The sequence below is a fragment of the Mustela nigripes genome, chromosome 12, assembly GCF_022355385.1.
Source record: "Mustela nigripes isolate SB6536 chromosome 12, MUSNIG.SB6536, whole genome shotgun sequence".
In the NCBI taxonomy this organism is placed as follows: domain Eukaryota; kingdom Metazoa; phylum Chordata; class Mammalia; order Carnivora; family Mustelidae; genus Mustela; species Mustela nigripes.
Genome location: NC_081568.1, coordinates 98,280,331 through 98,308,313, shown reverse-complemented (window position 1 = coordinate 98,308,313; position 27,983 = coordinate 98,280,331). Strand labels below are relative to the sequence as shown.

At 35.6% G+C, this 27,983-nt stretch overlaps 1 protein-coding gene across 3 annotated transcripts in view; it reads right to left on the bottom strand.

The window, feature by feature from the left end:
• The window catches only part of TNPO1 (transportin 1), a 95,296-nt gene that overhangs the window by 15,655 nt on the left and 51,658 nt on the right, over window positions 1-27,983 (bottom strand). For 2 of the 3 annotated variants that reach the window (XM_059418042.1, XM_059418043.1), the window contains exons 6-20: window positions 26,343-26,476; window positions 21,805-21,886; window positions 18,345-18,467; window positions 15,915-16,033; window positions 12,951-13,011; window positions 12,283-12,451; window positions 10,198-10,350; window positions 8,662-8,887; window positions 6,034-6,205; window positions 4,718-4,804; window positions 3,487-3,594; window positions 3,193-3,351; window positions 3,025-3,112; window positions 310-408; window positions 3-98 (exon numbers count right to left, since the gene is read on the bottom strand). In XM_059418042.1, the coding sequence (XP_059274025.1) occupies window positions 3-98; window positions 310-408; window positions 3,025-3,112; window positions 3,193-3,351; window positions 3,487-3,594; window positions 4,718-4,804; window positions 6,034-6,205; window positions 8,662-8,887; window positions 10,198-10,350; window positions 12,283-12,451; window positions 12,951-13,011; window positions 15,915-16,033; window positions 18,345-18,467; window positions 21,805-21,886; window positions 26,343-26,476 (1,876 nt within the window). Of the gene's footprint in view, window positions 1-2; window positions 99-309; window positions 409-3,024; window positions 3,113-3,192; window positions 3,352-3,486; window positions 3,595-4,717; window positions 4,805-6,033; window positions 6,206-8,661; window positions 8,888-10,197; window positions 10,351-12,282; window positions 12,452-12,950; window positions 13,012-15,914; window positions 16,034-18,344; window positions 18,468-21,804; window positions 21,887-26,320; window positions 26,477-27,983 lie in introns of those variants that run through there. The other variant, XM_059418044.1, reaches the window with a different exon arrangement.

Genomic DNA, 27,983 nt, shown 5'->3' with positions numbered 1-27,983 from the left:
ACCTGTATTCTCTAACAACGTCTTTGGTGTGTTGGGTCTGTTAATGATTTCTACAAGCTGGTGCAACACCATAGGAATATAAGGCTGCATCTCTATACCTAAATCACCCCCAAAAGAGAAAACAAAACAGAAAAAATTTAATGTTAAAATATCAACATAAAATATTCTGTTCCCTTTATTAACTGTGACATAAGTTAATAATAAATATTTATGTATAAAACTCATTTAGGTTAAAAAGAAAAAGCAATTACAAAAGTATTAAGGCATCTAAAAATTTACAGTGCTTTTAAAAGGGGAGAAGGATCTTACCCATCTGAATGGAGATTTCTCCAATTGCCCATGTGGCATTATTGCAGACTGAAATGAACTCTGGATTTAGGTTGGTTCCCAGTATAGGCATGAAATCAGCTAGAAGAAAAATTTTTTAATAACTATGTAGTAAACTTTTCAACAGCAGTGTATTGTGCTTTAAAGGAACTCTACTAGGTGGAAACTGAAATCTAGGCAAGAAATACCAATTTTTAAAAGATTTTAATAAAATTTAATTTTAGGAAAATAAAAAAGGCACTATCTGGCCACTGAACTTTCTATGAAGTAGACCAGGAAACATTAATTTCGGTCTATTTTAGGTATCATTAAAATGAGTTGGTCAGAGTAATCACTCTTGTGATCAGATGGAGAAAATTTAAATTAAAAACGAGGAAAACATGATATGACTTTCTTCAAAGCTAGTTTTTCACACGCACAAATATTTTTTAAAAAAAATCAATGATTTTGGCTTTTAAAGAACTTTGACCTTAGTGTTCAGATTGTGATCTCTAAATATCATTTTCCACTTAAAAGGAATGAGGGCTCTCAGAGAAATGTCTCATTGCAGGCTAAAGGCAGGAAATGTACAAAACAAGCCTGGACTATTTTGTCATACCAGGAAGGACTAAGGAGCAAATTTAATTAAGCTCCCACTGCCAGTGGTAGGACAATTTGAGCATCATGAATTCATACTGACACTCAAAGAAGAATCAAACACAAACAAAAACTGAACTCTGAAACACAATATAGATACCTGTGGAAGATGCTGGGAATCAATTCATTATTTTGAAAACTGGTAAACAAAGAGAAAGAATCAAGTAATTATCCTGCCTCCCCTGTATGGTTTGTACCTCATGGTAATATTACACTGGTATGAGAAATGTCTCTATGTATATATTCTCACTGTTAAATCAAGAATTAGAGTAGCATCCTTTTTTTAAATCCCCAATAAGCTTTTTAAAGATTTTTTTTTTATTTAATAGAGTGCAAAACTGAGAGAACTCACGGAGGGACAGGGAGAAGCAGACTGGCCGCTAAGTGGACAGCCCTATGTGGGGGTTGATCCCAGGACCCTGAGATCATGACCTGAGCTGAAAGCAAACACTTTACTGAATGAGCCACACAGGCACCCTAAGTTAATAGACTTAAAGCCAGAGTTTCTAAACCTCAACAATACAATAATTTTGTCCAGATCATTCTGCCATTGGGGGAGGGTGGTGCACATGAAGGGCACTGTATCACGCATTTGTTTGATCTTTAGCAACATTCTTTGCCTCTACCTACTAGGTACAAATAACACACCTCCAGGGTTAAACAAAATGTCTCCAGACACTAGCTGATGTAGTGTTACAATTGCCCCTCGTTGAAAGAACCCTGATCTAGAAAATAACCATCATGGCCAATAACATTAAAAAAAAAAAAAAAAGAAGAGAAAAGAAAAGAAAAAGGTAGCTAGACACAGTATACCTCCTGAAGAAGATACACATGGTTTGTAAAGTCTGAAAAAAAAAAAAAGTAAAAAAGAAAAGAAAAGAAAATCCTTCATACAAGTTTAAATTCATAAAAACTAAAGCAGGTGTTAAGTATTGGTAGAACAAGCTTTCCATAAAATAAGAATTCATTACACTTTCATTTAGAGTAGTCAGGCTTAAACCTGAGGGTTTAGCACAGCATAATTAACGTTATTACTCAAAGTTCAGAAATACAGTTGTTATTCAAAAGCACAACTGCGAATTGGGTCAAGTTGGTCAAAGGGCACAAAATTCCAGTAATAAATAAATCCTGGCATTGCACTATATGTTATGATAACTATAGTTAATAATACTGTAATATAAATTCCAATATTTGGAAGTTATTATGAGAGGTCTTAAAAGTTCTCATAATAAGAAAAAAAAAATCTTTTCAGTACATGAGGTGATGGATGTTAACTAAACTTACTGTGATTTTGCAATATATGCCTATATCAAATTAGGTCATACAGCCAAAACTGACACATGTTATATGTTAATCATATCTCAATATAACTGGGGGCAGAAAGCTGAAAAACCCAAAGTACAACTGTATCAAATGAAAAAACCATTTCAGGTCCATGTTTTAAACCATGGTCCACGAAATCGTGTATTTTAAGAAACTAGCATCCAAAACGCTGGGATATAGATTCTAAAGAAAACCAAAAAGCCACTTAAATCCACGATTTTGAGAGCAGTTCAGTTTACGTTATTCAAGAACCTCTTATTGTCACAAAAGGCTAAGACAATGCTGTAATGTTAAAACAAAAACAAATTGTTACTTAAAGTAAATGCTTTGGAAAGTTTCCTATGATATCTGAAAAAGTACACTGGTTTATGAGAAAGGCTATTATTACTTGTGGGTACCTCTAACCCCCGCAGAAGAATGTTACTCAAAAGTTACCAGTAAACTAGCATATGGTACCAAGGTTACACAGGTGGCATGTCCTTCACACTAAAGTAATACTTTTCCAGCTTTTCTCCAGTCATACTATAAATGAGTGCCTCGTGACCGGCTCAAAAGTGATCACGAATTTAAGGGAGCAATGACATTCTCATCCTACCTGTTTCACTCAAAGCAGCTTTAACTAGTATAGTATGTATTTATAAACGCTGGGATTCCATGACATTTCAGTTTAATAACAGAGAAATATAACTGATGTAAAACTAATATTAAGCACATCATAGCAGTAGGAAATGTTCATACCTATACAAGGCTTAACATGCTGAAAGCAAGCTTTTGTCAGGTCACCTAACAGGGCGAAGGAACTCTGCCGAACTTCTGGCATTTTATCCTACAAGGAATAAGAAGAAATTAACCCCAATGTGACACAGAGCATCAGGTTTTAATACATTTTAATTTAACAAGTCTCACCTGCATGCACTGATACATTAGTGTTAGAATGTTACTTCGGGCTACTAGCTGTTCAATGTTGCCTCCAAGGCCTTCAGCCAGGCCACTGAGTAAATCAAGAGCCACTATCATAAAATCTTTATCAGGAGCCTCATACTGATCTGGTTGAGCATTGTTCAGCTGAAATTAGACAAAAGTTTCAAAAAACTTAGTTTGAATCAATTAGATGAAAAAAATTTGTATACATTATGTCTATCCTTAGAAAAATGCTTATGATGCAAGGGGGAGTAGATGTAACTATTTTTTTAAAAATACCATGGCTTGTGCAAGAGTCTTCTGTACTAGGTTTACACAACGCTGGTACACAGGTTCACAGTATGGAAGGAAACCAGACTGCAGGGCTGTGGCAACTGAAGATAGGCACTAAAAAGAATAAAGGAAAATGTAAATTTCTGGACATACTTAAAAATTATGATAAATGCTTACAAGAGTACTCAGTAAGTTTCCGGTCATGTGTGAGCCTGCTCTACTATTCTACAATAGCAGGTTATCTTTTCAGACCTCTCCTCTTTGGATGCCACTCAACAAATGCTGTTCAGATTGTGGAAGTTTCCTCAAAAAAGTTTCTGTAAGGAACATTATCCTTGGAGAACCAGATTAGGTATTACATATGCTTATTTTTTTCATCAAATATAAGATATTTGTTTATCCTTTCATGATTAATGATATGGGTGGAGTTTTAATAAGGATACCCTGAGCGCCTGCCTGAAAGTAAATCTATTTAAGCATAATGGTTTTTCTTGTTTTTGCTGGGCCAGAATCAGCCACTGCTCTTAGTCATGGAGGTTTTTACTTCTCTGGCTAGGGACAACCACAGCAGAAATGATGACCCATGAAATGACAGGGGAAACAAGAATGGCAATGACTGAAATGGCTCTACCAGCATCAATTCATGTAAATTATCATATTTGATTGCATGTTCAGTTATTTGAGTAACATATCAACTACCAAACCTCCAAATGGGCAGAAAGGGTATGAAGCAAAGTCCTTCCCTTATCAGCACCAAGACTCCATTCTACTTCACATATGACTAAATGTGTGTATATACAATAGGTATATAACACACCAAATAATTTAAACTATATCAACTGTCATGGTATAGCTATGTATCTATATAAACAAATGCAATTTAATAGAGGACCTATAAGCTGATATGGAAACATCTCCAAGTTAACTGATTAACACTGAAGCCGAGCAGGTGAGAAAACATGTAATATAATCATTTGATGACCTAAAGAAAAAGAAAACAAAAACCAACCAACTTAACACATCCATTATGGGTTTTCTGTTTAACAGTATTTCTTAGTATGGAAGTACCATAATTAACTAAGGGCAGTTACCTACTTATTCAGCATTTTAATAGAAGTGATTCAAAATGTTCATCTATTAATATTTTACTCATCACATATTCCCACATTTTATATTTACAGATGTATTTTGATGAAACATGCTATTAGATTAACTAAAGGTTACCAGCTCAGCATACCTCAAGTAAAGGGAAGAGATCTTTATCTTCATCCTTTAACATGTTCCATTTCTGGATCAGTGGAGGCATTAACATCTGAATATATTCCTATTTGTGAAAAACACATAAAGCTCCACTATCATATATCATACAAGCCTTTTCTGGGTCTATGAAAATTAAAATCCATTTAGAGTAATCGTGTAAAATTATTACAGAATGCATTTTAAAGACTCAGTCTGCTCTCCTAATTAGCACATTTAAAATTTTTATTTTCTGCTTTTTTATAACCTTGTTCTATTTTTAAGTCACTGTATATCCTTTTTGAAATAAAATGTATACAAGTATACCACTACCCAAAAATTATTTGATCAAAATAGGGATAATCTGTGTAAGTTTTACTCTGAATGAGCTTTTAACATATAGTATGGTCCTTGCTGTACACTATGTTAGAAATGACAGGTAAGCTTACAGAGGCATTTGTATAAGACGATTCATAATCATTTAAGCATCTTTAAACTTTAGAATCCATAAATAAATATATAAATAAGTACTAAATAAACAATGGTAATCATAAAAACAAGGGGCACAGATTCCAGAGGGTCTAACACATTCAGAAGAACTCTCTCCAACCCCCTGCACACAAAAGACTAACCAACATCAAAGCAAACCCACAAACCAAGTGTCTTGCACTAAGCTTTAAATTTAACTTCTAAACACAATTTTTTAAAGACATTCATATAGCTATCATAAACATGCCATCTATTCTTCCGCTGGGAATTTTGAGCCTGAAATTCTATTATTTAAATCCTATTCAAACAAATCCAATTCCATCATACTCTTCCTAACCCTACTAAAAACAGAGTTTGGCTCCTTAGCCATATACACATACTTCTTCTATACCACTATTCAGTACTTCCAACTTATTATCCCAATTTCTAATTGTCTTATCTTAGTATATGTTCATTCCCCCTATACCTCTAAGTTCCAGTGAGAAAACAAAGAAAACAAATGTGGTTCTCTAAAGCTTTAATATTTATGAAGTGGTAGATAAAAATACCTGGAATTAAGCATAAGGTGAAACCCACAAGACCTTTATCATCCCTTTTCTAAAAAGTGTTGGTACATTCATGTGAAATGCTGATATGATTTCCACACCAAGAACATATTTACTTTTAATACTATCTAGAAAGTATGTTTGCTGACTTAAGATCTACCTTCTTAAAGTAACCCACACTAAGTGTTCACATCTCCCCAATTTCATTTCCAAATATATATTAACCTTTTGATCTTAAATATGGTATGTATTTTTTTCTTAATAGTTAATCACAGATACTCACGGGTTTGTTTAAATGATGTCCTACTGAATCTGCTAAAGTTCCTATGGCATCATAAAGAATGAGCAGGTTCTTATGCTGGTATTTACTAAAAGCGAAGACCAAGGTATCAAGTATATAAGCAAGGTAAGGAACAAGTTCCGTACAAGCCTCCTCTTCTAAGGTAGCAAAGGCACTAGAGTTTAAAAAAACAAAACAGAGAAAGAGAGAGAGATTATTACTGCTGCAGTTTATCATAGAGATAGGAAACCAAGTCTGTAGTATACACAACATCTATTTATACTTTATATGCCTATCTCCTTACCTCACTATACTAGAAGCTTATTTTTATTATTCATTCCCCATTTCCTCTCACTTCTTTCAAAGAGGCTGCCACCTACAGGCATTTGCTTCACTACAATAGTAACATCTAAAATTATTGTTGGTTCTTAATATTCAATCATTCAACAAACTGAGCAGTGTCGTGACCTCCTAAATGTTTCCTTTAGTAGGAGGGGAAAGGGATGATGCAGGTGGTCAAAGGGCACAAATTTTCAGTTGTAAGAATAAATTCTGGGGGCGCCTGGGTGGCTCAGTGGGTTAAGCCACTGCCTTCGGCTCAGGTCATGATCCCAGGGTCCTGGGATCGAGTCCCGCATCGGGCTCTTTGCTGAGCAGAGAGCCTGCTTTCTCTCTCTCTCTCTCTGCCTACTTGTGATCTCTCTCTGTCAAATAAAAAAAAAAAAAAAAAATTCTGAAGATCTAAAGTACAGCGTGGTGACTGTAATTAATAATGCAGTGCCGTCCTAATTGCGGAACATAATAAATAACACAGAGGACATGGGGAGATGGAGAGAAGGAGTTGAGGGAAGTTGGAGGAGGAGATAAACCATGAGAGACTATGGATTCTGAAAAACCACCTGAGGGTTTTGAAGGGGGTTGGGGGTGGGAGGTTGGCGGGGCCAGGTGGTGGGTATTACGGAGGGCACGCATTGCATAGAGCACTGGGTGTGGTGCAAAAACAACAAATTCTGTTACGCTGAAAAATAAATTAAAAAAAAAGAAAAAAAAAGGCAGTGTTGTATATCTGAGAGTTAACCATTCTTATCACACAAAAGAGTTACTTATGTCAACTATGTCAGGTGATGGATGTCTTAATTATCTTTATCTTGCTAACTGTTCCATAATGTATGTTTACCAAGTCATCATGCCGTATACTTTTTCATTTTTTTAAAAAAGATTTTATTTATTTATCTGACAGAGATCACAAGTAGGCAGAGAAGCAGGCAGAGAGGAGGAAACAGGTTCCCTGCTAAGTAGAGAGCCTGAAGTGGGGCTTGATCCCTGTTCCCGGAGATCATGACCTGAGCCAAAGGCAGAGGCTATAACCCACTGAGCCGCCCAGGTGCTCCCACGCTGTACACTTTAAATACATGGATTATTTTTGTCAACTTTTCCTCAATAAAGCTTAAAAATGTTGGTCTAAATTCTACACCATACATTAGGATGCAAAGTTTGTTATCATAAACTTGCCTTATGTATGGCTTACCTATTAAGACAAATTAAGACACAAAAAACAAACACTCAAAAGAGTCTGAGTAGTTACTTAAATTTAGGCCTAAATTTGTCTGGACTCTAAGGTGTACCTGGCTTTTCATTTCTAAAATTAAGGTTTGTATTATTTTCTATTCTACCCACTCAGCAATTTCCCAAAACAACAGGCTTAAGCCATTTGTTAGTGAAAGCCCGGTCTTAAATTGTTTATGTATTTCCTTTATAGCACTTGCCATGAATTATAATCATACAGTTGTTTAGTATTCTATACTAGCCTCTAAATTTAAGATGGCAGGGACTGTAAACATAGCATTTAATACATGCCTAATGACTAGTAAAGTTTAAAAAAAAAAACAAACAAACAAACCACAAAACACCTTAAGGAAACCAATTATAGTATGTATCCTCCCCTCATTAAAAAAGTAGTGCCAAAGCCCTTTTGGTTCAATGTTCTTTCCTCTTATTAAGGATTAGAATGCTTTCAGGTGTTTTTGCTTCTCATCTGGTAAAGAGTACAACTCCACTTAAATTCATTTCCCTTTTTTCTTCTTATTAATAAAGTCAACAGTAAAGCAATTCTAATTAAAAAGTTAAGAGCTGTAAATATGTCAGGACTTTTCAGAATACAAAAGGTTTGTTCAGGAAACTGGAATATTTATAGTAATGAAACTAACTGCTGATCTGATAGAAAAAAAGACAGCCCCAAACCCAAACGACATATAGCTACTGGAGTGGATTCACAAAGTGAAAGCTAAGTCATTGTGGGACTTTTCTAGCTGACCTTTAAACTAATGATGTGATGTGAGTCTGGTCGAACTCTGTTATTCCTTTAAGAGCAAGACCCTTACTATCACCAGTCTAGATGTCTGCAAGAATTAAGATGAAAGAATTCTGTTACCATAGGCATAGAGAAAGGAAATGAATTGAAGAAACAGCTGACACCTAAATGACTCACATTTTGATTTACAGAATCTACAGGTAATAAAAGCTCCATTAACAGTTTAAAACCAACATTCCACCACAAAGCTGAAAATTAGCTTCTCACTAAAATACCCACTCCCTTTTCCCACAATCAACAACGTTATGGATTTGTCCCACCTGCAGGCAGCTTCTTGTACTCTCTTGTTGCTGTCGAGGATTCGCTTTAGCAATTCTGTCATTAATGGCTTCAGGTACGTATCAGGGGGTTGGCTGACTACCCAGTGTGCATAGCGGCTAAGAGTCCAGCACGTTATGGAACGCACAAGAGCCTTTTTATCAGAGAGGCACTGAATAAGGTGGGGAATGAGCTCAGGCAGGTACGGAATCATGCCTTGCATACAACCTGAAAAAAAAGTAACAAATCTCTCAGAAAGTGCTAAAATTCAGTTAAAATTATTTCAGTTGAATACTAAACTGATAAATGCAGCCATAAAAAATATTCAGATCAAAAAAATAGAAAATACTGAGATCATCTCTATCGCAATAAATATTCTCTAATAATCTGTTCCAAAATTAAAAAAAAAAAAAAGAAAGTTAATTGGTCCTAAGTATCTTCTAGTAATTAGGAAAGCTTGTTTTACTTCTGCTACACAAATTATGGCTTTCAGAAGTGCCTACAAAATAATTCAATTTCTTGTATATATATGCCTATCTCCAAGACACAGTAACCCTTTATGGGGGTTGATGTGACTCTCCTACTATGTTTTTAACACTTACCAATGGAGAAAATTGTTTTTCTAGCAGTGGGGATGCTTCTAACATCAGCCTTCTCATTCTGTTCCCTTTATTGTAACAGAAGCATTTGTAAAATATCATGATGGGGTTAAAAGTAAGCCTATGGCTAAATAATAATTAACTGGTTCAAGGTAAAAACTTGTCCTGACAGGTTTTTTTTTTTTTTTAAATTGCATTCTTTTACTCTGAGGGAGGCTGAGCATCTTTTCATGTGTTTAAGGGCTATCTGTCTTTCCATTTTTGTTAGTTATCTATTAGCATCATTTGCTAATGCTGCTATTTAGGTATTTTCTTCCATTTTTGTTAGTTATCCATTAGTATCATTTACTAATGCTGCTATATAGGTATTTTCTTTTTTTCCAGTTCATTCCTTTAGGCTTTTTTTTTAAATTTAAACTCAATTAACAAACATATAATGTATTATTAGTTTCAGAGGGAGAGGTCAGTGACTCATCAGTCTTATATAATACCTGGTGCTCATTATACCACATGCCCTCCTATTTTTTTGATCTGAATATTTTTTATGGCTGCATTTATCAGTTTAGTATTCCACTGAAAAAATTTTAACTGAATTTTAGCTCATTACACCAAATGCCCTATCATCCAGCTACGCCATCCCCCACGGCTCCCCTGCAGTCTCCCCTCCAGCAACCCCCAGTTTGTTTCCTACGATTAAGAGTCGTAAGCCTTATGGTTTGCCTTCCTCTCTGATTTTGGTAAGAGGACTTTTGGATATAAACATCTTTTTTAAGGTTAATGTAGATCACAGTGTCATCTGTTCCACATTAGCAACACAAGAGAGCAAAAAAGTATGTGAATTCCAGACTGAATCATCTTTGCTTATTACATTCCTTAAAGTGGTCCATCTGCATTAGAGCCTATTAAAGACTTCACAGTTCAGTTTTGACTTAGACTTACCTTCAGCAATTGCTCCTAAAACCAAGATGCCAGATTCTTTAACAACCCATTCATGATGAAAAAGCAATTCTTTCAAAAGGGGCAAAATGTGTGGCAAAAGTTCATCACGATACACATTTGCAAGAACATCTAGGGCAGCAGCAGAACATTTTCCTAAACAAATATTTAATTCAAAAACATTACATTAAACTCTATTATCATTAACCCTATTATCGTATTTGTTCTATGTACAACACTTTAGTCACCTACAGTTTTAAAGACTTCAATTAAATAGGAAGCAATCTGTCTGTTAACAAGAAATATTTTTTGGCCAAGAATTAGAAACCTAATCATGAAGGTATTCTCTTTTGCATATGACTGCCACACTAGGATTCTTTTGTTTACAGAGAAAAATCAAAATACTGTTCCACTCAATTTAGTGCTTCTAGGATAGGATACCCACTTCTACAACCTGCAGTAAAATGTGTACATTTATTATTTCTACTTAATATTCTGAGCGGTAGATCATTTCAAATCAAATACATAATGACTCAACAAGAGATCAGGCAAAGAAATCTTAACAAGTGACTAGCATCTGAAGCATAAAACAGGCCAGAAAACATTCCTTCCAGATAAAAGAACTATTATTAGCCATGGAAGTATGGATCAATTAAGATTTCATTTAATGTGTGCTCGCTTCGGCAGCACATATACTAAAATTGGAAAGATTTCATTTAATGTAATAATTAAGAAAACAAAAATATAATTAAGCATAAAAATTTTTCCAAATGTGATTAGGCATATTAAATAGTGGGTCACAAATCATTAAAGAATATTAAAATCCTTTTTGAAAAAAGGCTGTTAAATTGGCTAGAAGGAACACCTTACTCATCAATAAGGGTCTTGGTTATATTGTATGATGGAACCATACAAATGAGTACTATACTACCATGAAAGACAAAGAAATCTTAATGTACTGATACAGAATGAGTTAGTTATATGATAAACGGAAAAGAACCAACAGAGTACATGTAATCTCATTTCACTGCTGGGAAGTCAGCCTTGTCTCCAAAAAAAAATTTTTTTTACATACATTTTGTCTGCATGTGCACAGAAAAACTTCTGGAAGGGTATGAAAATGGGTGGGATGTTAAGAGGGAGTAATTCCCTCCCCCAATTCAATTTACATTAGTGCTTTTGTAAAGTTACCTGTATCCTGCCTCCAGCCTAAAAGTAGGGATATACAAGGAGGTGGTATACTAGCCTCCCACTGTGCTGTTTTGCTTTCCATGGTTTTGGTTACCTTCAGATAGGTGCAGTCTGGAAGCAGATGCTCCTTCTTCTGATGTATCATCAGAAGGTTTATAGTAGCCTAACCGCTATACCATAATGTCTATTTCAGTTAACGCCCCCTCCCACCTCATCATGTGAACATTTTATCATCATGTATCATCACAAGGGTGAATGCAGCACAGTAAGAAATTGTGAAAGAACACATCACATAATGTTTTCTATGGTATATTGTTATAATTACTCTGTTTTATCACCAATTAATATTGATAATCTCTTATGGTACCTAATTTATAAAGTAAACTCTATTGTAGGTATGTATGTGTTAGAAAAAACAATATATACAGGGTTTGCAAATATTTGTGATTTCAGGCACCTTTTGGTCGGGTTGTGGGGGCATCTTAGAACATACCCCCCTGCAGATAACAGGGGCTACTACAATCTGACAGAGGTGAAGACATTGGGCTCTCTTGCTATGGGAAACCTGGGTTCCAAAAATTAAGTGTGTCATTAGTACTAGCCATGTTAAATAACCAACCTTGGTAAGTTTCTCTTTTTGCAGTTTCCTTACCAACCTAAGGCTGTTGTAAAGTTAAATGGGATATTAAAACAAAACAAAACAAAACAAAACAGGGTTTCTTCTTGGGGTGATGAGAATGTTCCAAAATTTACTGGGGTGATGGTTGCATAACTCTGTGAATATATGAAAAAACCACTGAATTATAGTCTTTCATGAGGGCACTGTACAATATATGACTTAGTTCTCAATATAGTTGCTACCAAAGCAGGCAACTCTATTTTTTCTTTTTCACTTACTTAGATTCCAGTCAGAAATTGTATCATCATCATCAATTTCATCATCATCATCATCCTCCTCTTCAATTCCATCTTCATCATGCTGCTGAGCCACTGTCCTTGATCGATGAAAACGTGGCCTTATATCCTGTTCACTATCAGGAATTGTTTCATCTTCTTCAACATCACCCTTTTTTTAAAAGAAAAATTGTGATGATATTCAATTATCATTATTGAGAGATGACGCCATGTATGTGGTTCTGAAAGTGTATCTAAGAACCACTCCCCTGCGCAGAAAAGAAATCTTTGTCAAGGGGAGAAAAAACTACCTTACTGCATATTAGGTTCAGGACCTGTAACTGCATTACATTGTTTCCCATCAGCTGGTATAATCCAGACCATCTGTATAAAATTCAGACTGTATTTGAAAATTTTAAAATAAACTACAAGTAATTTGAAACAACAGGAAATTTATGCTAACTCTACCAGAACCATCTGGTTCCAATGAAGTTAGAGTACATTAGCACCCAAATTCATTGATGGCTTCTACCTTTAAACTCTGTAGCATATATAAGAAGAAACATACTTATACAGGGTCGATTTTAAGTAAATATGCTTAGTCAAATTCAAAGATTCTCTAGAATCAATAAAAAAACAACATTACCTATTTATCCGAGAAGTTTCCTTACCTTAAGTAGGATAATATCTATATCTGAGTACTTCATCCCATTCACTAATACAGGAATCAATCTGTAAAGGAATAAATTCATGAAACAAAGATCTAAAAATCTTCTAAGAATTAGTAAGAAGTCTTAATGACCTTACTCATACTAGAAACATCAAAGAGACAACTACCACTGCTAATCTGGTCTTGAAGCATATTCTATGATGTCTGTACTTCTCAAATATGGAGTATTCCTAATACATATCCCAGGCCCCCTTTACATACTCACATATGGGATCTCCTGGATTAAATCTTAGTAAGAATAAGGTAGCTTATCAAGAGTGGTTAGAAATAAAACTAGTAACAAAAAATTTAGTAATTTCTCCCCTAGAAATTTATCCTGAACATCATAACAAACATTCCCAGTTCTTTAAGACTTAATGTTTCTTGATGAAGTAACAAAACTAGAAACAATCTAAATATATGTCATTTAGGGCTTGGTTAAAAATAAATTACAGTAAAGTTAAAAATGAAACAGAAATGTATGAAACACATTTAGCATGGTTCTACTGGAGTTAAAAATAATGAGATTACCCATGTAATTACTTATATAAACAGACTACTATCTAGAAAGGATATGCAAAAGAAACTGGTATTTTTGGAAAACTGGAAAGGCTAAAAAGGGATAAAATTAATCATTTACTTTATTTCTAAAGAGTGTGACACTTTTACAATTAGCCTGCATTCAGTATTTGTACTCCTTTTAATAAAAGAGATGACAGTGTTTAAAATGTATAGTAAGTCTAAAATAATTTATTCAAAAGAAATAACGCAAAAATGGAAAAAGAGCTCTACCAGTAAGGTTATTATATTATAGCCTTCAAAGAAGAAATTAGGACATTTTAATTTCTTAAGAAATTAAGAAATTTTAATTTCTTTTTTTAAAAAAGATTTTATATACTTATCTGACAGAGATCACAGGTAGGCTGAGAGGGAGGCAGAGAGAAAGGAAGGGAAGGAGGCTCCTTGCTGAGCAGAGAGCCCGATGTGGGGCTCGATCCCAGGACCCTGGGATCATGACCTGAGCTGAGGGCAGAGGTTTTAACCCACTGAGCCACCCAGGCACCCCAGAAATTTTAATTTCTTAAGAAATTAAGAACTTAAATTTCCAGTAAGAAAATGCTTAAGTCAGGATATCATGTCTAATCTGAAGCATTAACATAATCATTAAGCCAGAACCAAGATGTCTGTAAACATGGAATCCCAGGTATCCTGGAGTAGTTAGGAAAAAAAATTTACCAAAACACACAAGGAAAGGTCAAAATACTAATGACTTCAATTCCCTTTGTAGCTATGAGAAGTTTAAGCTCTGACTGCTTTAAGTTTTGATGATTTCCTTTCTCACTGGGCCCTTAACACGTTTAAGAGTCTACTGTGGATAAAAGGTTTTGAGAAAACTTAGGAAGCATTTAAAAGGCCACAGTTCTAGGGGCATCTGGGTGGCTCAGTCAGTTGAATATTGGACTCTTGATTTATGCACAGGTCATGAAGGTTCTGCAGATCAAGCCCCACCCAGACCTCCAGGCTCAGCGCTCAACAGGGAGTCTACTTGGGATTCTTTCTCTCCAATGCCTCTGCATCACTGCCCCCCCCCAAGCTGGCACATTCTCTCTCTCTCTAAATAAATTAATAAAATCTTAAAAAAAAAAAATTCAATTGTTCTCTGCTTCTGAATTCTACCTTTAACTGTTCTGGGCGGCTTGGGAAATGTGAACAGCCAAAGGAAATTCATACCCATGACTACCATGTGGGCTTATTAATAAGCACTTTCCTTATAATCTAATGAGAAGGTATTAAGATCTTCATTTTATAGATGGGTCAACTAAGGTTACATTACTTCCACAAGGTCATTAATTTTAAGTAATGGGAGAGTCAGAAATCAAGACCAGTTTGGCCTGCCTCCAAAATAATTCTTTCCCCACACCAGATATAAGAAATTCTCACTCTCTACATTCATGTGTTAGGCCTTAGCAGAGGCCTTACTTCTAAGAGTTAAACACTTTAATGTCAATTAAATATGTGCAAAACCAATTCTGAGTACAACTTTACCATCAGTTAATTTGTAAACCCTTATTAACTAAAGGAATAGCAAATAGGAGAAAGCAGTGGGACTTAAAATTCCCTAGACAGATATAAAAATGTGGGATGGCCAAATTTTCAAGCTGAAAAGTCCTTCTAAATTCTAAAATAGATTAATAGTAATTTAACATTACAGCTAATGAAACAGAACTATATCCAATTTATAATAAAACCCTATTCATAAGCTACAGGCATTTTGCAGCACAGTCCGCTTTATTTCATTCACCAACAATGAAATCATTTATTACCTGTCAGTAATTTGGGTGGAAATAGTGAGGACAGATGGAAGACTATAAAATTCTGCAGTTAACAAGAGGTAAAGTAAAGAAGTAAAGACAGTGAGCCTTGTCTATTCTTTTTAAGATGGAAAAAATTATAAAGTTATGGAGAAAGAAGAGAAAGTTCGAAGAGAGAATGTATCCATTTGGTGGGGTGAGGTCCCTGAAGAAAAAATTATGCTAACCACTTAGATTTTAAAAGACTCCTTCAATCCCTATGCAATTAAAATTATCTTACCAGGAAATTCTGAGAACACTGATGATAGGTTAACCTTATTTAAAGGAAGTAATATGTAGTAAAAAGATGAAATGATTGTTAGAACAAAATAACTCATTTGGACAATTAAGATTATGATTTAGAATAAACCATCTCCAATTTTTAAAAAAATCCCAAAAAACAACTGCTTCCTGAAAAATCTCTTTAGTTATAACACATGCTTATGCCAACTAAAATTAAGTCTGGCTTCTTTAGAACTTCCTTCCCTGATGGCAGAATGCAACATAAAAATGTAAAAATGAGGAATCACTATAAATTTAAGATAAAGGTAGCATTCAAAAGAAGGAACACTTACTTAGGAAGATGCCTTACAAGTACATCTTTGCATATGGGCTGCTCAGCCAAAGTGAGCCAGAATTCACAGGCTTCTAAAGCTACATTTTCGTCTTGATCTTGCGTCCTCTGTAGCATGTACTGAAAACAAAGAAGCATTAATATTAATTGGTTTAGATCATAAAGTTAAAGTAAACCTAATGCTTGGCTCAGCAAGTTAAAGGTCCTCTGCTATCACCTTAACTTTACAGTGATTCTTAACCTTGGCTTTGATTTTTTTAAAAAAGTTTCTGAGTCAACTCTAAAATCCAGCCAAACTTAAGAACAACTTTGGAATGCTGCTTAATGAAAAGTGTTCAAATTATGTATGGCATATCTGCTTCTGTAGAGGTGTATTTTCTCTTATGAAACCACCAAGATTTTAAACATGTATTAAATAATCAGTCTTCTTGGAAATACCAAAATAAAGTCCATTATACCTTTCATTAAAAAAATGAAGAATCTTTTCGAAACATAATTATTTAACCTCTTTCTTACATGTATTTTCACATATGTAACATATGTGACATACAATTATTATGCAATTACAAAACTTGAATTTTTGTATTTGGAAGGAAGTAGGGATATTTCTTAAAGAAATTATAATCTATAGTCTCTAACATGCCAAGCCAAATTCATTCTTAACTTCTTATTTCTTATTCTTAACTTCAAATAACATTTTTTTTTTAAAGATTTTATTTATTTGACAGAGAGAGATCACAAATAGACGGAGAGGCAGGCAGAGAGATAGAGGGAAGCAGGCTCCCTGCTGAGCAGAGAGCCCCATACGGTACTTGATCCCAGAACTCTGAGATCATGACCTGAGCGGAAGGCAGTGGCTTAACCCACTGAGCCACCCAGGAGCCCTCAAATAACATTCTTAACCAAATTCATTCTTAAGGAACATCAACCTGAAATTTATCCAAAGGCAGTGTCTACCCCTCTTTAAAAAACCTTTATGTGCAAAAATAAATATAATCAAAGGTACGTATACGATTTCCCAAAGTACCTGGGTCTGGAAATGGGGTCAAGTGTTAGATGCAGCCTTTGTACATATTCTCTTCCAGACTAAAACATCTCACATGACAAAATGTGGCAACACAAGAATTGTGACAGGCCAATCCCTATTACATTCCACACCAAGTCCTATTACCATGCTGAATACTGCTAAATAACTATACCATTTTAAGTTAGCCTCCCCACAGGTGACATGGCCCCAGCAAATGATAAAGTATCTTTTAATTTTCCTATTAGCTCCAACTTTCACTAAACCTTCAACCAACTTGACCCGATTCTTCTAGGCACTTCAGAGAGAACAGGTTCATCAGAGAAAATGTCTCTTACATTTTTTTTAAAAGATTTTTATTTATTTATTTATTTGACAGACAGAGATCACAAGTAGGCAGAGAGACAGGCAGAGAGAGGAAGGGAAGCAGGCTCCCCGCTGAGCAGAGAGCCCGATGCGGGGCTTGATCCCAGGACCCTGAGATCATGACCCAAGCCGAAGGCAGAGACTTTAACCCACTGAGCCACCCAGGCGCCCCAATGTCTCTTATTCTAATGCTGCTTTGCAACTATCTTTCCTTATGCTTTAGAAAAGGAGCTGCTGCACACTATAGATGCTAGCTTTTTTCTAACAGGTCACAGATCCCCATCCTTTAAGAGAAGATCTTCCCTCTACAGACCATAATTCTCTGGAGGTGAAAGGGAGGATCTAAATAATGTATTATTTAATACAACTGGAAAGCTATATATATACTACTCACATACAAATGAATCCAGTAATATGAAACGTAGGTGGTACAGTTTGCCACTATCAGGACTGAGTACTGCCCGAACAAGTTATTTTGTTCTAATAATAATTTTATCTTGTTACTACATATTACCTCCTACTAACCTATCATCAACATACTCAGAATTTTCTAGTAAATTATAATTGCATAGGGATTGAAGGAGTCTTTTAAAATCTAAATGGTCTGATGGAACTAACTGTAACAATTATGTATTTTCTACTCAGAAATTTCACTTTTACCATAAATCGTAAGAGGATCACATCAGCTTTACCAGTAATGGGTGGAAAGCAAACACTTCTAATTCCAACTCCAACGACACAAGAATGTGCCACTTAACCTACCACAGTTCTAATAATCATTTAGCCTAACACGTATCTAGCGAACACAAAAAATTTACGTAAGTTATTCTTGTTAAAAGCTGTCTATTCCTTTAAGTAACTTTCCCCCCTATAAACACCTTCAATCTCACATAAAGAGAACTTAGAATTTTAAGACAATCGTGAGCTGTTTTTCATAGATCACTGCCAACAAATGTGTTTAACCAATTTAACATTATACATTTTGTTCTCATGATTTTTCTTGGGAGAAAAAGGAGCGCGCCTTTAAGTCACCTGTATTACCTCAACTATGTTATGCATGTGAGGAAGCAGGCGATCCATTCGAACTTCAAGCAACATCACAAGTGCCCGGCATACATTTTTCCGTACCTCTGGTTCTTCATCAGCAGCCAAAGCAAAGAGGTTCTAGTGAATGAGAAACATTTTTTTCTAGTTAAGCATTCCTGTGTATTAGAAAGGTTTATACATAATAACAAGTCATCTCTAAGTTAGTAACATTTAGAGAAACCCTAAGAAGATATGGTACAAATAAACACTGTATTAACTGGCCTGCAATACTAGGTTATAAAACAATTAACTAAACATAAGATGGTAACTGCCAAAAAGTATGACTTGGCAAATAATCTAAAGTCATTCTTTTGGAAAGACTGACTAATTGTGTTTTAAGGTAATTTTTAGTTTTTGAGAATAAAATTGTGTCATTAGAACATGGGACACTCATCTAGCTCACCTAGAAGAAGATAATCTTTAAAATACAATTTATTTTAAAAAATTATACAATTTATTTTCCTTCAAAAGTACTGTGTGTCCAGAGATTATTTCTACCAATCCAGATTCTTAAGGTAGTAACAGGTACAACTTCTTTAAAAGCATCGATAATGGGGAAATGGATGCTAAGTTTCCAACAACTTAACCCCAAACTGCTGTTGTTCACCAAGTCAACTACTGAATAAGCAGTAAAAGTTGCCATTAATCTTATGCTGTTCTTAACAAGTTTGTCACCAAGGTTAACGGGGAAGAAAAGCGCCTGAATAAACGACAGACTGTTTCATTTAATCTACAAGACACTATTATTTGATTTTACAGATAAGGAAATATAGAAGTTATCTAACTTGCTAGGCAGGGGAGAATCTGAATATGGTTTTCATGGAATTTTATGTCCACACTCATTCACTGTATCAACAAGCCTCCACTAGAAGAAGAGGTTGTCTTTGGTAGAGGTTGCAAAGTGGACATGTGAGAAGACAGAATAAGCCTTCCCCCATCTCATTCTTGAGTTTTTCTTTCTCTGTGCACGTGCACATGCACACACACACACACACACACACACACACACATTTAAAAGTAGTAAAATGATCATTTACAAAAAATACATAAAATCCAAAGTGTCCCACAATCTTCTCTCAAAAAAAACACCAAAAAAACAAAAACAAAAACAACACAAAAAAAAAACGCAGAAAAAAAAAATCTCCAAACTGAGGAACATAAAAGCTTATTACAAGGGGTAAGACAATGGAGAAATTCAAACACCAAATGTGACAGTATATGAAGTACTGTTGTGAAATTTTAAAAATTTCGACCTCTACAAGTCCTGTCCCTGCATCTGACGCTTTCACAACTCTGTAGTTCCTTTTTAAATCAGACATATTTAACATGTTTGATAGTCTTCATTAAATCGGATGATGTCTTAAGTAGAAATATCTAGCTTTGTCAAGATACATCTTAGGCATGTATTAATAACCAATACATTTTCATTCATTATTGTCACACTCAGCAAACATCCACCCCCAATGAAAACAATGATAATTAAAGAAACAAATGATCCACTTATTAATTAATTAATTTTTAAAAAAGATTTTATTCATTTATTGGACAGAGACCACAAGTAGGCAGAGAGAAAGGCAGAGAGAGAGAGGAGGAAGCAGGCTCCCTGCCGAGCAGGCTCGATCCCAGCACCCTGGGATCATGACCCGAGACATAGGCAGAGGCCCAACCCACTGAGCCACCCAGGCGCCCCTCCACTTACTAATTTAGCCAACACTTTTTGAGGGTCTACTATGTGTCAGGCACCTCCTATGGAGGTTTTACTCCTTTTGGATGGAGAACTGGCTGAATCTTACAGGATTATCAAGGAGCAACAAAGTGTTCACATGGTATTTAACACCACTGGGAAATACTTTAAAATGTTGAGAAACATGCTTGCTCCACTTGCTGAGTATGGTCCTGTGGAATTTTTGTTTTCAGAGAGAAATTTTATTTCTTTTATTCTGAATTACATTTCTGTATAAAATGTTGGGCTATTTATTCCTATTCCTTTTTTAAGCTGTGAAACACTAAGAGGAAATATTATTACAATTACTACTTCTAAGAATAATAATAGCTGTAGCTAACATGTAGACCAGCTTCTTTGTAGCAGGCACTGTTCCAATTTAGTTACAGCAAATGTCTTTATAACAATCCAACAAGGTAGATCTATTATTGCCCTCATTTTACAGATGTTGAAACTGAAAATATCAGTTAAATAATGTGGCCAAGGTTAGCAGCTGTGGACCTGAGCTTTGCTTGAACCCAGGCAGTCTTACTCCAGACTTTTAGTATTATCCTCTGCCCTCTACCTCAAGGTAGACTGAAGGTAGAAAATTTATGTAACCCTAGCACCAAACACAGTGCCTCATTTATAGTATGACTCAGTAAATATCCACTGAAGACTCGTGTTTTAGTTTCAACTTTTAAATGGCTAGAGGATCCTACTATTCATAGTCTACTGGTGAGAAATGCTCAGAAAGAAGCTTGTCAATTTAAGTGATGAGGAAAAATGATGAAAACATTCCCCTCTTCTTTCTTTTAATTGCCCAACAAAAATACTAGCAGGATGGCCCCTAAAATTTTTAAGCATAACCAGGGTGGGAGGGGAGTGGGTGGCGCATGCATGCGTGGGTGGCTCAGTTAAGTGTCCCACACCTGATTTTGGCTCGGGTCATCATCTCATGGGTATAAGATCAAGCCCCACACTGGGCTCTGCACTCAGTGGATAGTCTGCTAGAGATTCTTTCTCTCCCTCTCCCCAGCCCAGGGTTGCTCTCTAAAAATAAATACATACATCTTAAAAAAAAAAAAAGCTGGAGAGGAAAAGACAGCTTTCATTTAATGAAAAGCAAAGTGAAGTGCTTAAAGAACTTTAACTTGTTCACACCTGCTGTTATCAAGTGGTAGTAATTCTGAAAAACAATTCTATTGCTTTGAGTTCATGGCCAGAAAATGATGCTTGACCTTCTGCTTTTATCAAAAATGTAAAAGGGCCTTTAAATGCTTACAGAGATTCACGAGTCAAATTTTTCCCGACACCTCCAATTCTACAATGGAAACCAATGGAAAATGAAGCACCAACCTTTTATTAGTCTGTGCCTTCAGATTCTTAATAAAGAACAAGTTTAAGATTACTCAGACTCACCAATGTTTCATGTTTCAAATACAGCAAATGAACTGGGACACTCAATTTACATCTGGAATTTGAATAGTACATTCAAATAAAAAATTTCTAGCTAAGATATTAAGCACCTACAAACCATAATCAATGCTTGTACCGTAAGTTAAAAAAATCAGTTTAATAGAGAATTCTTTTATTTTTAGTTAACAAAAATCACAAAGTCTACACTGTATCCAATTTTAATACCATCAGAAAAAATTTAACATTTTCTAACTTTCCCAAAAGCAAAAGGGGGGGAGGGGAGACAAATCTTACCTCAATAAAAGAATCAATGTGCAACATCAGAGCTTGAGTCCTACTGATGATAAACTGATTGACACATGCAACAGCATGAGACCTAGAAACAAAACTTAAATTTTAACAATGCTCACTACAGATTTTTTCTATTTACAGAAGACTGACAAGAACTTAACTTTTCCTCCATAAATTATGATGTATGTATAGCCATAAACATGTTTGTACATACATATATATGTATATACAGATACACACCCTGAAAAGAATGAGTTAAATTTCTTTGAATATTTAACACAGAAAATGAATGATATATTAGGTGAAAAACACAGGTTCCAGAGTATTACATTAATACTTCTTTCAAAATGTTAAGTGTCAGAAAGGGTATGTCCACGTTTTTAATAGTAGATACCCCTGAAGGGTGGGACGGTGGATGGAGGCATACTGGAAAATTGTTTTATATACCTACAGATTTTAAAATCATGGCTATTTATTCCTTTTAAAACTAAAAATGATTAAAGTCTATAGGTTTTGTGTTCAGATGTAGCCAATTCAAGTCCACAACAATTCCTAATGGCACTACCTTTAAAAACACACCCCTAAGCCAATCACTTCTTCCTTAGTCCGAACTACCGAGATTACTCCAACAGGCTCCAACTGGTTTCCTGACATCCTTTACAGACTATACTACAACCTTTTACACATACATGAATAAAATCGTCACATTACACCCTTGTTCAGGTTGCTCCAAAACCACATCATCTAACTTTTCCTACAAAAGATCAAATGGTAAATATAAGTGGGACACAATCTTGTCAATTTAAGTGATAAGGAAAAATGATGACACCATTCCCGGACCCTTTCTTCTTTTAATTTTCCAACAAAAATACTACAAGGATGGCCTGCTACTACAAGCCCCCACAACCTTTTAGACACACATAAATAACATCACATTACACCCTTGTTCAGATTACTCCAAAAATACACAATCTACTTTCCTACAAAAGAATGGTAAATATTAGAAGACCTCCGTGGCAGCTTCATCCCCATCCCCCAAGCACAACCTTTTTTTTTTTTTTTTAAAATGTCAGTGTTTGTTTGTTTTTAAGATTTTATTTATTTATTTGTCAGAGAGAGAGAGAGAGGAGCGAGAGTGAGCACAAGCAGACAGAGTGGTAGGCAGAGGGAGAGAGGGAGAAGCAGGCTCCCGGCTGAGCAAGGAGCCCGATGCGGGACTCGATCCCAGGACGCTGGGATCATGACCTGAGCCGAAGGCAGCCACTTAACCAGCTGAGCCACCCAGGCGTCCCCAAGCACAACCTTTTAAAATATAAAATCATTCTTAGCTCAGGTTATGGGCTGAATTTGGCCCCATGGGTCATAGGTTGCTGACTATTGGCTTGGCCTAGACTTTCCATTATGCTGTGGTTACTCCTACTCTCCTAATTTCATTTCTACTGTGCTACAAAGTTTTCTTCTTTTGTCACTGTAAAAGGCTTATCCCTAACTCCAGGACCTTTATACTTGGTGTTACCTGTCTTATACGTCCTTCTCCTTGACCTTCCAAAGACTGGCTACTTTAACTTTTTTCAGGGTCTCTGCACAAACGTTAACCTTTATAGAAAACCTTCTATATACAATACCTATGAATCACTGTCTAATCCCTTATTCTATTATTTTCCACAGTATTCATCATGAAATTATTTGTCTGTTCTGTCTGCCTTTTCTGATAACCCAAGAGAAAAAGACAAAAGAAAAAGGTACTACAGGGGCGCCTGGGTGGCTCAGTGGGTTGAGCCGCTGCCTTCGGCTCAGGTCATGATCTCAGAGTCCTGGATCGAGTCCCGCATCGGGCTCTCTGCTCGGCGGGGAGCCTGCTTCTCTCTCTCTCTCTCTCTCTCTCTCTCTCTGCCTGCCTCTCCATCTACTTGTGATTTCTCTCTGTCAAATAAATAAATAAAATCTTTGAAAAAAAAAAAAAAAAAAAAGAAAAAGGTACTACAAACAGACAATAAACCTATGACAAGATGTTCAACATGATTAATGACAGAGAAGTAAACCATCAAATTCATAATGAAACACAATTTTATATCTGACTGGTGAAAATTAAAATACATCACAATACTAAATGCTGTGCACCCAGAGAATCTTGCGCTTTGTTAATAGAAGAGTATAAATTGATGCAACCACCCTGGAAAACTCTGGTGTTCTTTCCTTGTTACTTGTCTTTTGTCCCAGAAATTCCTCCCCAAAGGTTTTATGTCTTCCTAGAGAAACTCTTACAAATACACAAACGGAGACAAGAAATAAATGTTTTCAGCAGTACTATCCACAACAGCAAATATGCGGAAGCCACCCAAAAGCTGCAAGGGGGGGGAGTGGGGGCGGATAACATGAATAAATTGTTCAATCACCATGCCAAGTAGTATACAGTAGTCAAAACAAGTGAGCTACAATGACAAAATATGGATGAAACTTTAGTAATATAATATTAAATTTAAAAAGCCACCAAAGATTAAATTCATTAAATACTTTCTATGAAGTTAAAAACAAAGACAAACACACAAAGACATGCATTTTACATATATATGCAATACATTTATTTTTTAGGGACGCCTGTGTGGCTCAGTTAAGCATCTTGCCTTCAGCTCAGGTCAGGATCCTAAGGCCCTGGGATCAAGTCCAGCATCGGGCTCCTTGCTCAGTGGGGAGCCTGCTTCTCCCTCTGCCTGCTGCTCTCCCCCTGCTTGTGCTCTCTCTGATAAATAAATAAAATCTTAAAAAAATATATATATATTTTTTAAAAATGCAAGGGAAGGAAAAAGTTGGGATGAGATGTGGGTTGTTGTCATCAAGATCTTAGCTTTTGTTCTAGGTGGTAGTGATTATTAAAAATACCTAATAAGTAACTAAAGACAAAATGGAAGTGGGCCATGATGAGAACATCATGACGCAAAAATCATAACCCATCTTTGTGTACCTCTGGTAGGGTTTAAAAAATAAAATGGTTCTAATTTTTCAATTGCTTAGTCATGTGATGGATAAATCTACATTCCTTTGCCTCATTCTATATTCTCAAAGTTCAACCGTTATTGAGATGGAAAAAACATTTTTATGAGTACATACAAAATACCAGTTAAGCTGTATAAACAAGATAATAAGTAATAATACAGAATAAAATCCTATAAAGGTGGAGTTCAGTGTACTGCTAAAACATACAGCAGATACATTTACCCAAGTATACATGAAAATGGAAAAAAAGTGTTTATGGGTATGGAGAACAGATTCTCAAATGGGTAATAAAGAACATTCACTGAACAAAAACATTTCTGTAGTAATGAACTCTACCGAGTTAAGTTTAAACAACTGACCAGCTACAAAAATGTATTAAATTACAAAAAACTTGTGAGTCCAGCAATAGTGAACAATTGCCAGGAATATGTTACTTGGATTTTTCTGTTATTCTTTTGGTTGCTAAGACCTGGTCACAAAAAAGTGAGTTTCTTTCTTAGAAGTAAAGTAGGCAAATTACCACACTTTCTTTCATCACCTTACTTTAAAGATTAATAGACAACTTCCTAGGGAACATGAACTCTATCTAGTTAATTATTTCGGGAAGAGTAACATCTTATTTGGGGCATGTTACTACTTATTTGCATGGCACTACCATAAATGAGCATGTATCTCTCTGAGAACAACACTGCAGTAAGTACCATTTAAGATAAAAAATAACTAAAATTAAATCGAGGTAAAAGAAAAAGAACTAAATACAGAATTTAAGCGAGAGAAAGATGCCTGATTGCCCTCTGGTCATACTGTTCAAACCAAAATCCTTTGAATACAGCTTGGGATCTTGGGGGTAAGCTCCAAAGGACATCTAAATGAACAATCACAGCATATGCAGTAAAGTGCATGCTGTTGGATGGATATCCTTAAACAACCACATCTAGGAACCCTCATAACTTCTACTTTAAATGGCAATATGTTTTTTGGTCATTCTACATAAAAACACGAAGCACTGACAATTAGAAACAACAAAAAACAAAGCAACTACCAATCAGAAGAGCAATGACTTCCACAGTATCAATAACCGAAAGACAAGTTAGATTAAAACACATTAATTGAAAACAAGGGGGAAAAAAAGTGCAGCAGTTTGTGGGAACTTCTGGTGTAGTTACAGACAAGAGTCTTACACACTTAAACAGTGTGAAAGCACCTTGATAATTATAGCTTGACAGGATAACAGATGATAAGTCAGTCAAAGGTTAACTTAATATTTAAATATAATCGTGCAACAACTATATGCTAGGCACCGTTTGAAAAACTAGGGATATATACAGGACAATAGAGCACACTAGGGATATATACAGGACAAGAGAGCAGCCCAAGGTTAACTTCTGCCCAACTAGGCCTACTGATTGCCGAGTGTTCTAAAAAATCCTTCCACCTTCACGCTCCAAATGTTTTTAATTAGATGTAAAACTCTTAATCTATAATTACTAAATAATCCAGATGTTATATTGGAGGGTGAGTTAATTTAATACTGGCTACACAAGTACCTGATTTTTGGACTACTGTGCTTGAAGAACTGTAAAAATTTGGGGATCATGATGTTGAGAGGACGGTCCAACACATCACTATCTAAAATCTCAGCAGAATCTTCACAGATCTTCTGAAGGGCGCCAAATGCTCCCTGTGAAAGACATTTATATCATTAGAACTAAAAATGAAGGCATTTTAAAAGCAAACTGAAGAATACTGATGAATGTGTATGAATTAATGTTCTCAGTCCCCATCAAATACTGCCTCATAAAATCCATAAATTTAGTCATCAATTTTAAGACAGAAATCACTATACCACTAAGTTATCTAAAATCTCAGTTCAAATATAATGGAGTATTTTATGTTAGCATTGAATGACTTACAATTAGAGGATATTCAGAAACTAGAGTAAAAAAGCTAATTTCTCCCAAAATATTCTGGTGAATTTTAGAAGTTAACATCATTTAAAAATTACTTAATATGTAAACCATTCACTGGGTAATGGTGACAAAATCAGTTAAAAGGACAGAAAATTCGAATTAGCAACTATTTCCCTATAACCATTTTTAAACTAAAGGGGCCAACCTAGAGCTCCTATACACAATATGCAACCTACTAATTACCTCAAACATCTAATTTACTGCTTATAATTCCACCAGGAGGAGAAACCTGGTGCTTATTTTCATGGTACAGTTAACTGAAGAATACTTTCTTTTTAAAATGTGACTTATGGGGGCGCCTGGGTGGCTCAGTGGGTTAAGCCGCTGCCTTCGGCTCAGGTCATGATCTCAGGGTCCTGGGATCGAGTCCCGCATCGGGCTCTCTGCTCCACAGGGAGCCTGCTTCCCTCTCTTTCTCTCTGCCTGCCTCTCCATCTACTTGTGATTTCTCTCTGTCAAATAGATAAATAAAATCTTAAAAAAAAAAAAAAAAAAATGTGACTTATGTAGAAGCTCCATAATTTCATGATTACTGCAGTTTTAAGTTTTTATTCTTGGTAAGTGATTGTTTTTAAAAATTCTCATCTCCTTTATGTTACTATCACTATACCAAAGCACAATTTAAATTTTAATCAACTCTTACTCGATGGTTGAACATTATTATTTTAGTTTCTCTGTAATCTTAGTGTATTTTTTTTTTTTTTTTTAATTTGACACAGAGAGATCACAAGTAAGGAGAGAGGCAGGCAGAGAGAGAGGGGGGAAGCAGGCTCTCCACTGAGCAAAGAGCCTGATATGGGGCTTGATCCCAGGACCCTGAGATCATGACCTGAGCTGAAGGCAGAGGCTTAACCCTCTGAGCCACCCAGGTGCTCCATCTTAGTGTATTACTTAATGGAAAATGTATATATGAGAAAGTAAAGTTTTTTTTTCCTGGAGGGGGGGGAGGGGGGGGGAGAAGTGGAACTTTAGAGACCCCTTTGCTTACTCCCTCTCTTTCCAGTCCCTCCTTTCCTTCTTTCAGATCTGGCAACAAACTGCCAAATCAAAAGACCACTTGAAATTTTTTGTTAGGTTATTTCTTTAGAAGAAGCAAAATACCCAAAATGGTTTCCATTCAAAACAGATTTTTACACAAACTAGAGGCCTGGTAATGAAAGAGATATTTAAAAGTACTCATAAATAGTGAGAAATCCATAGACTTCCTTTCCCATACGC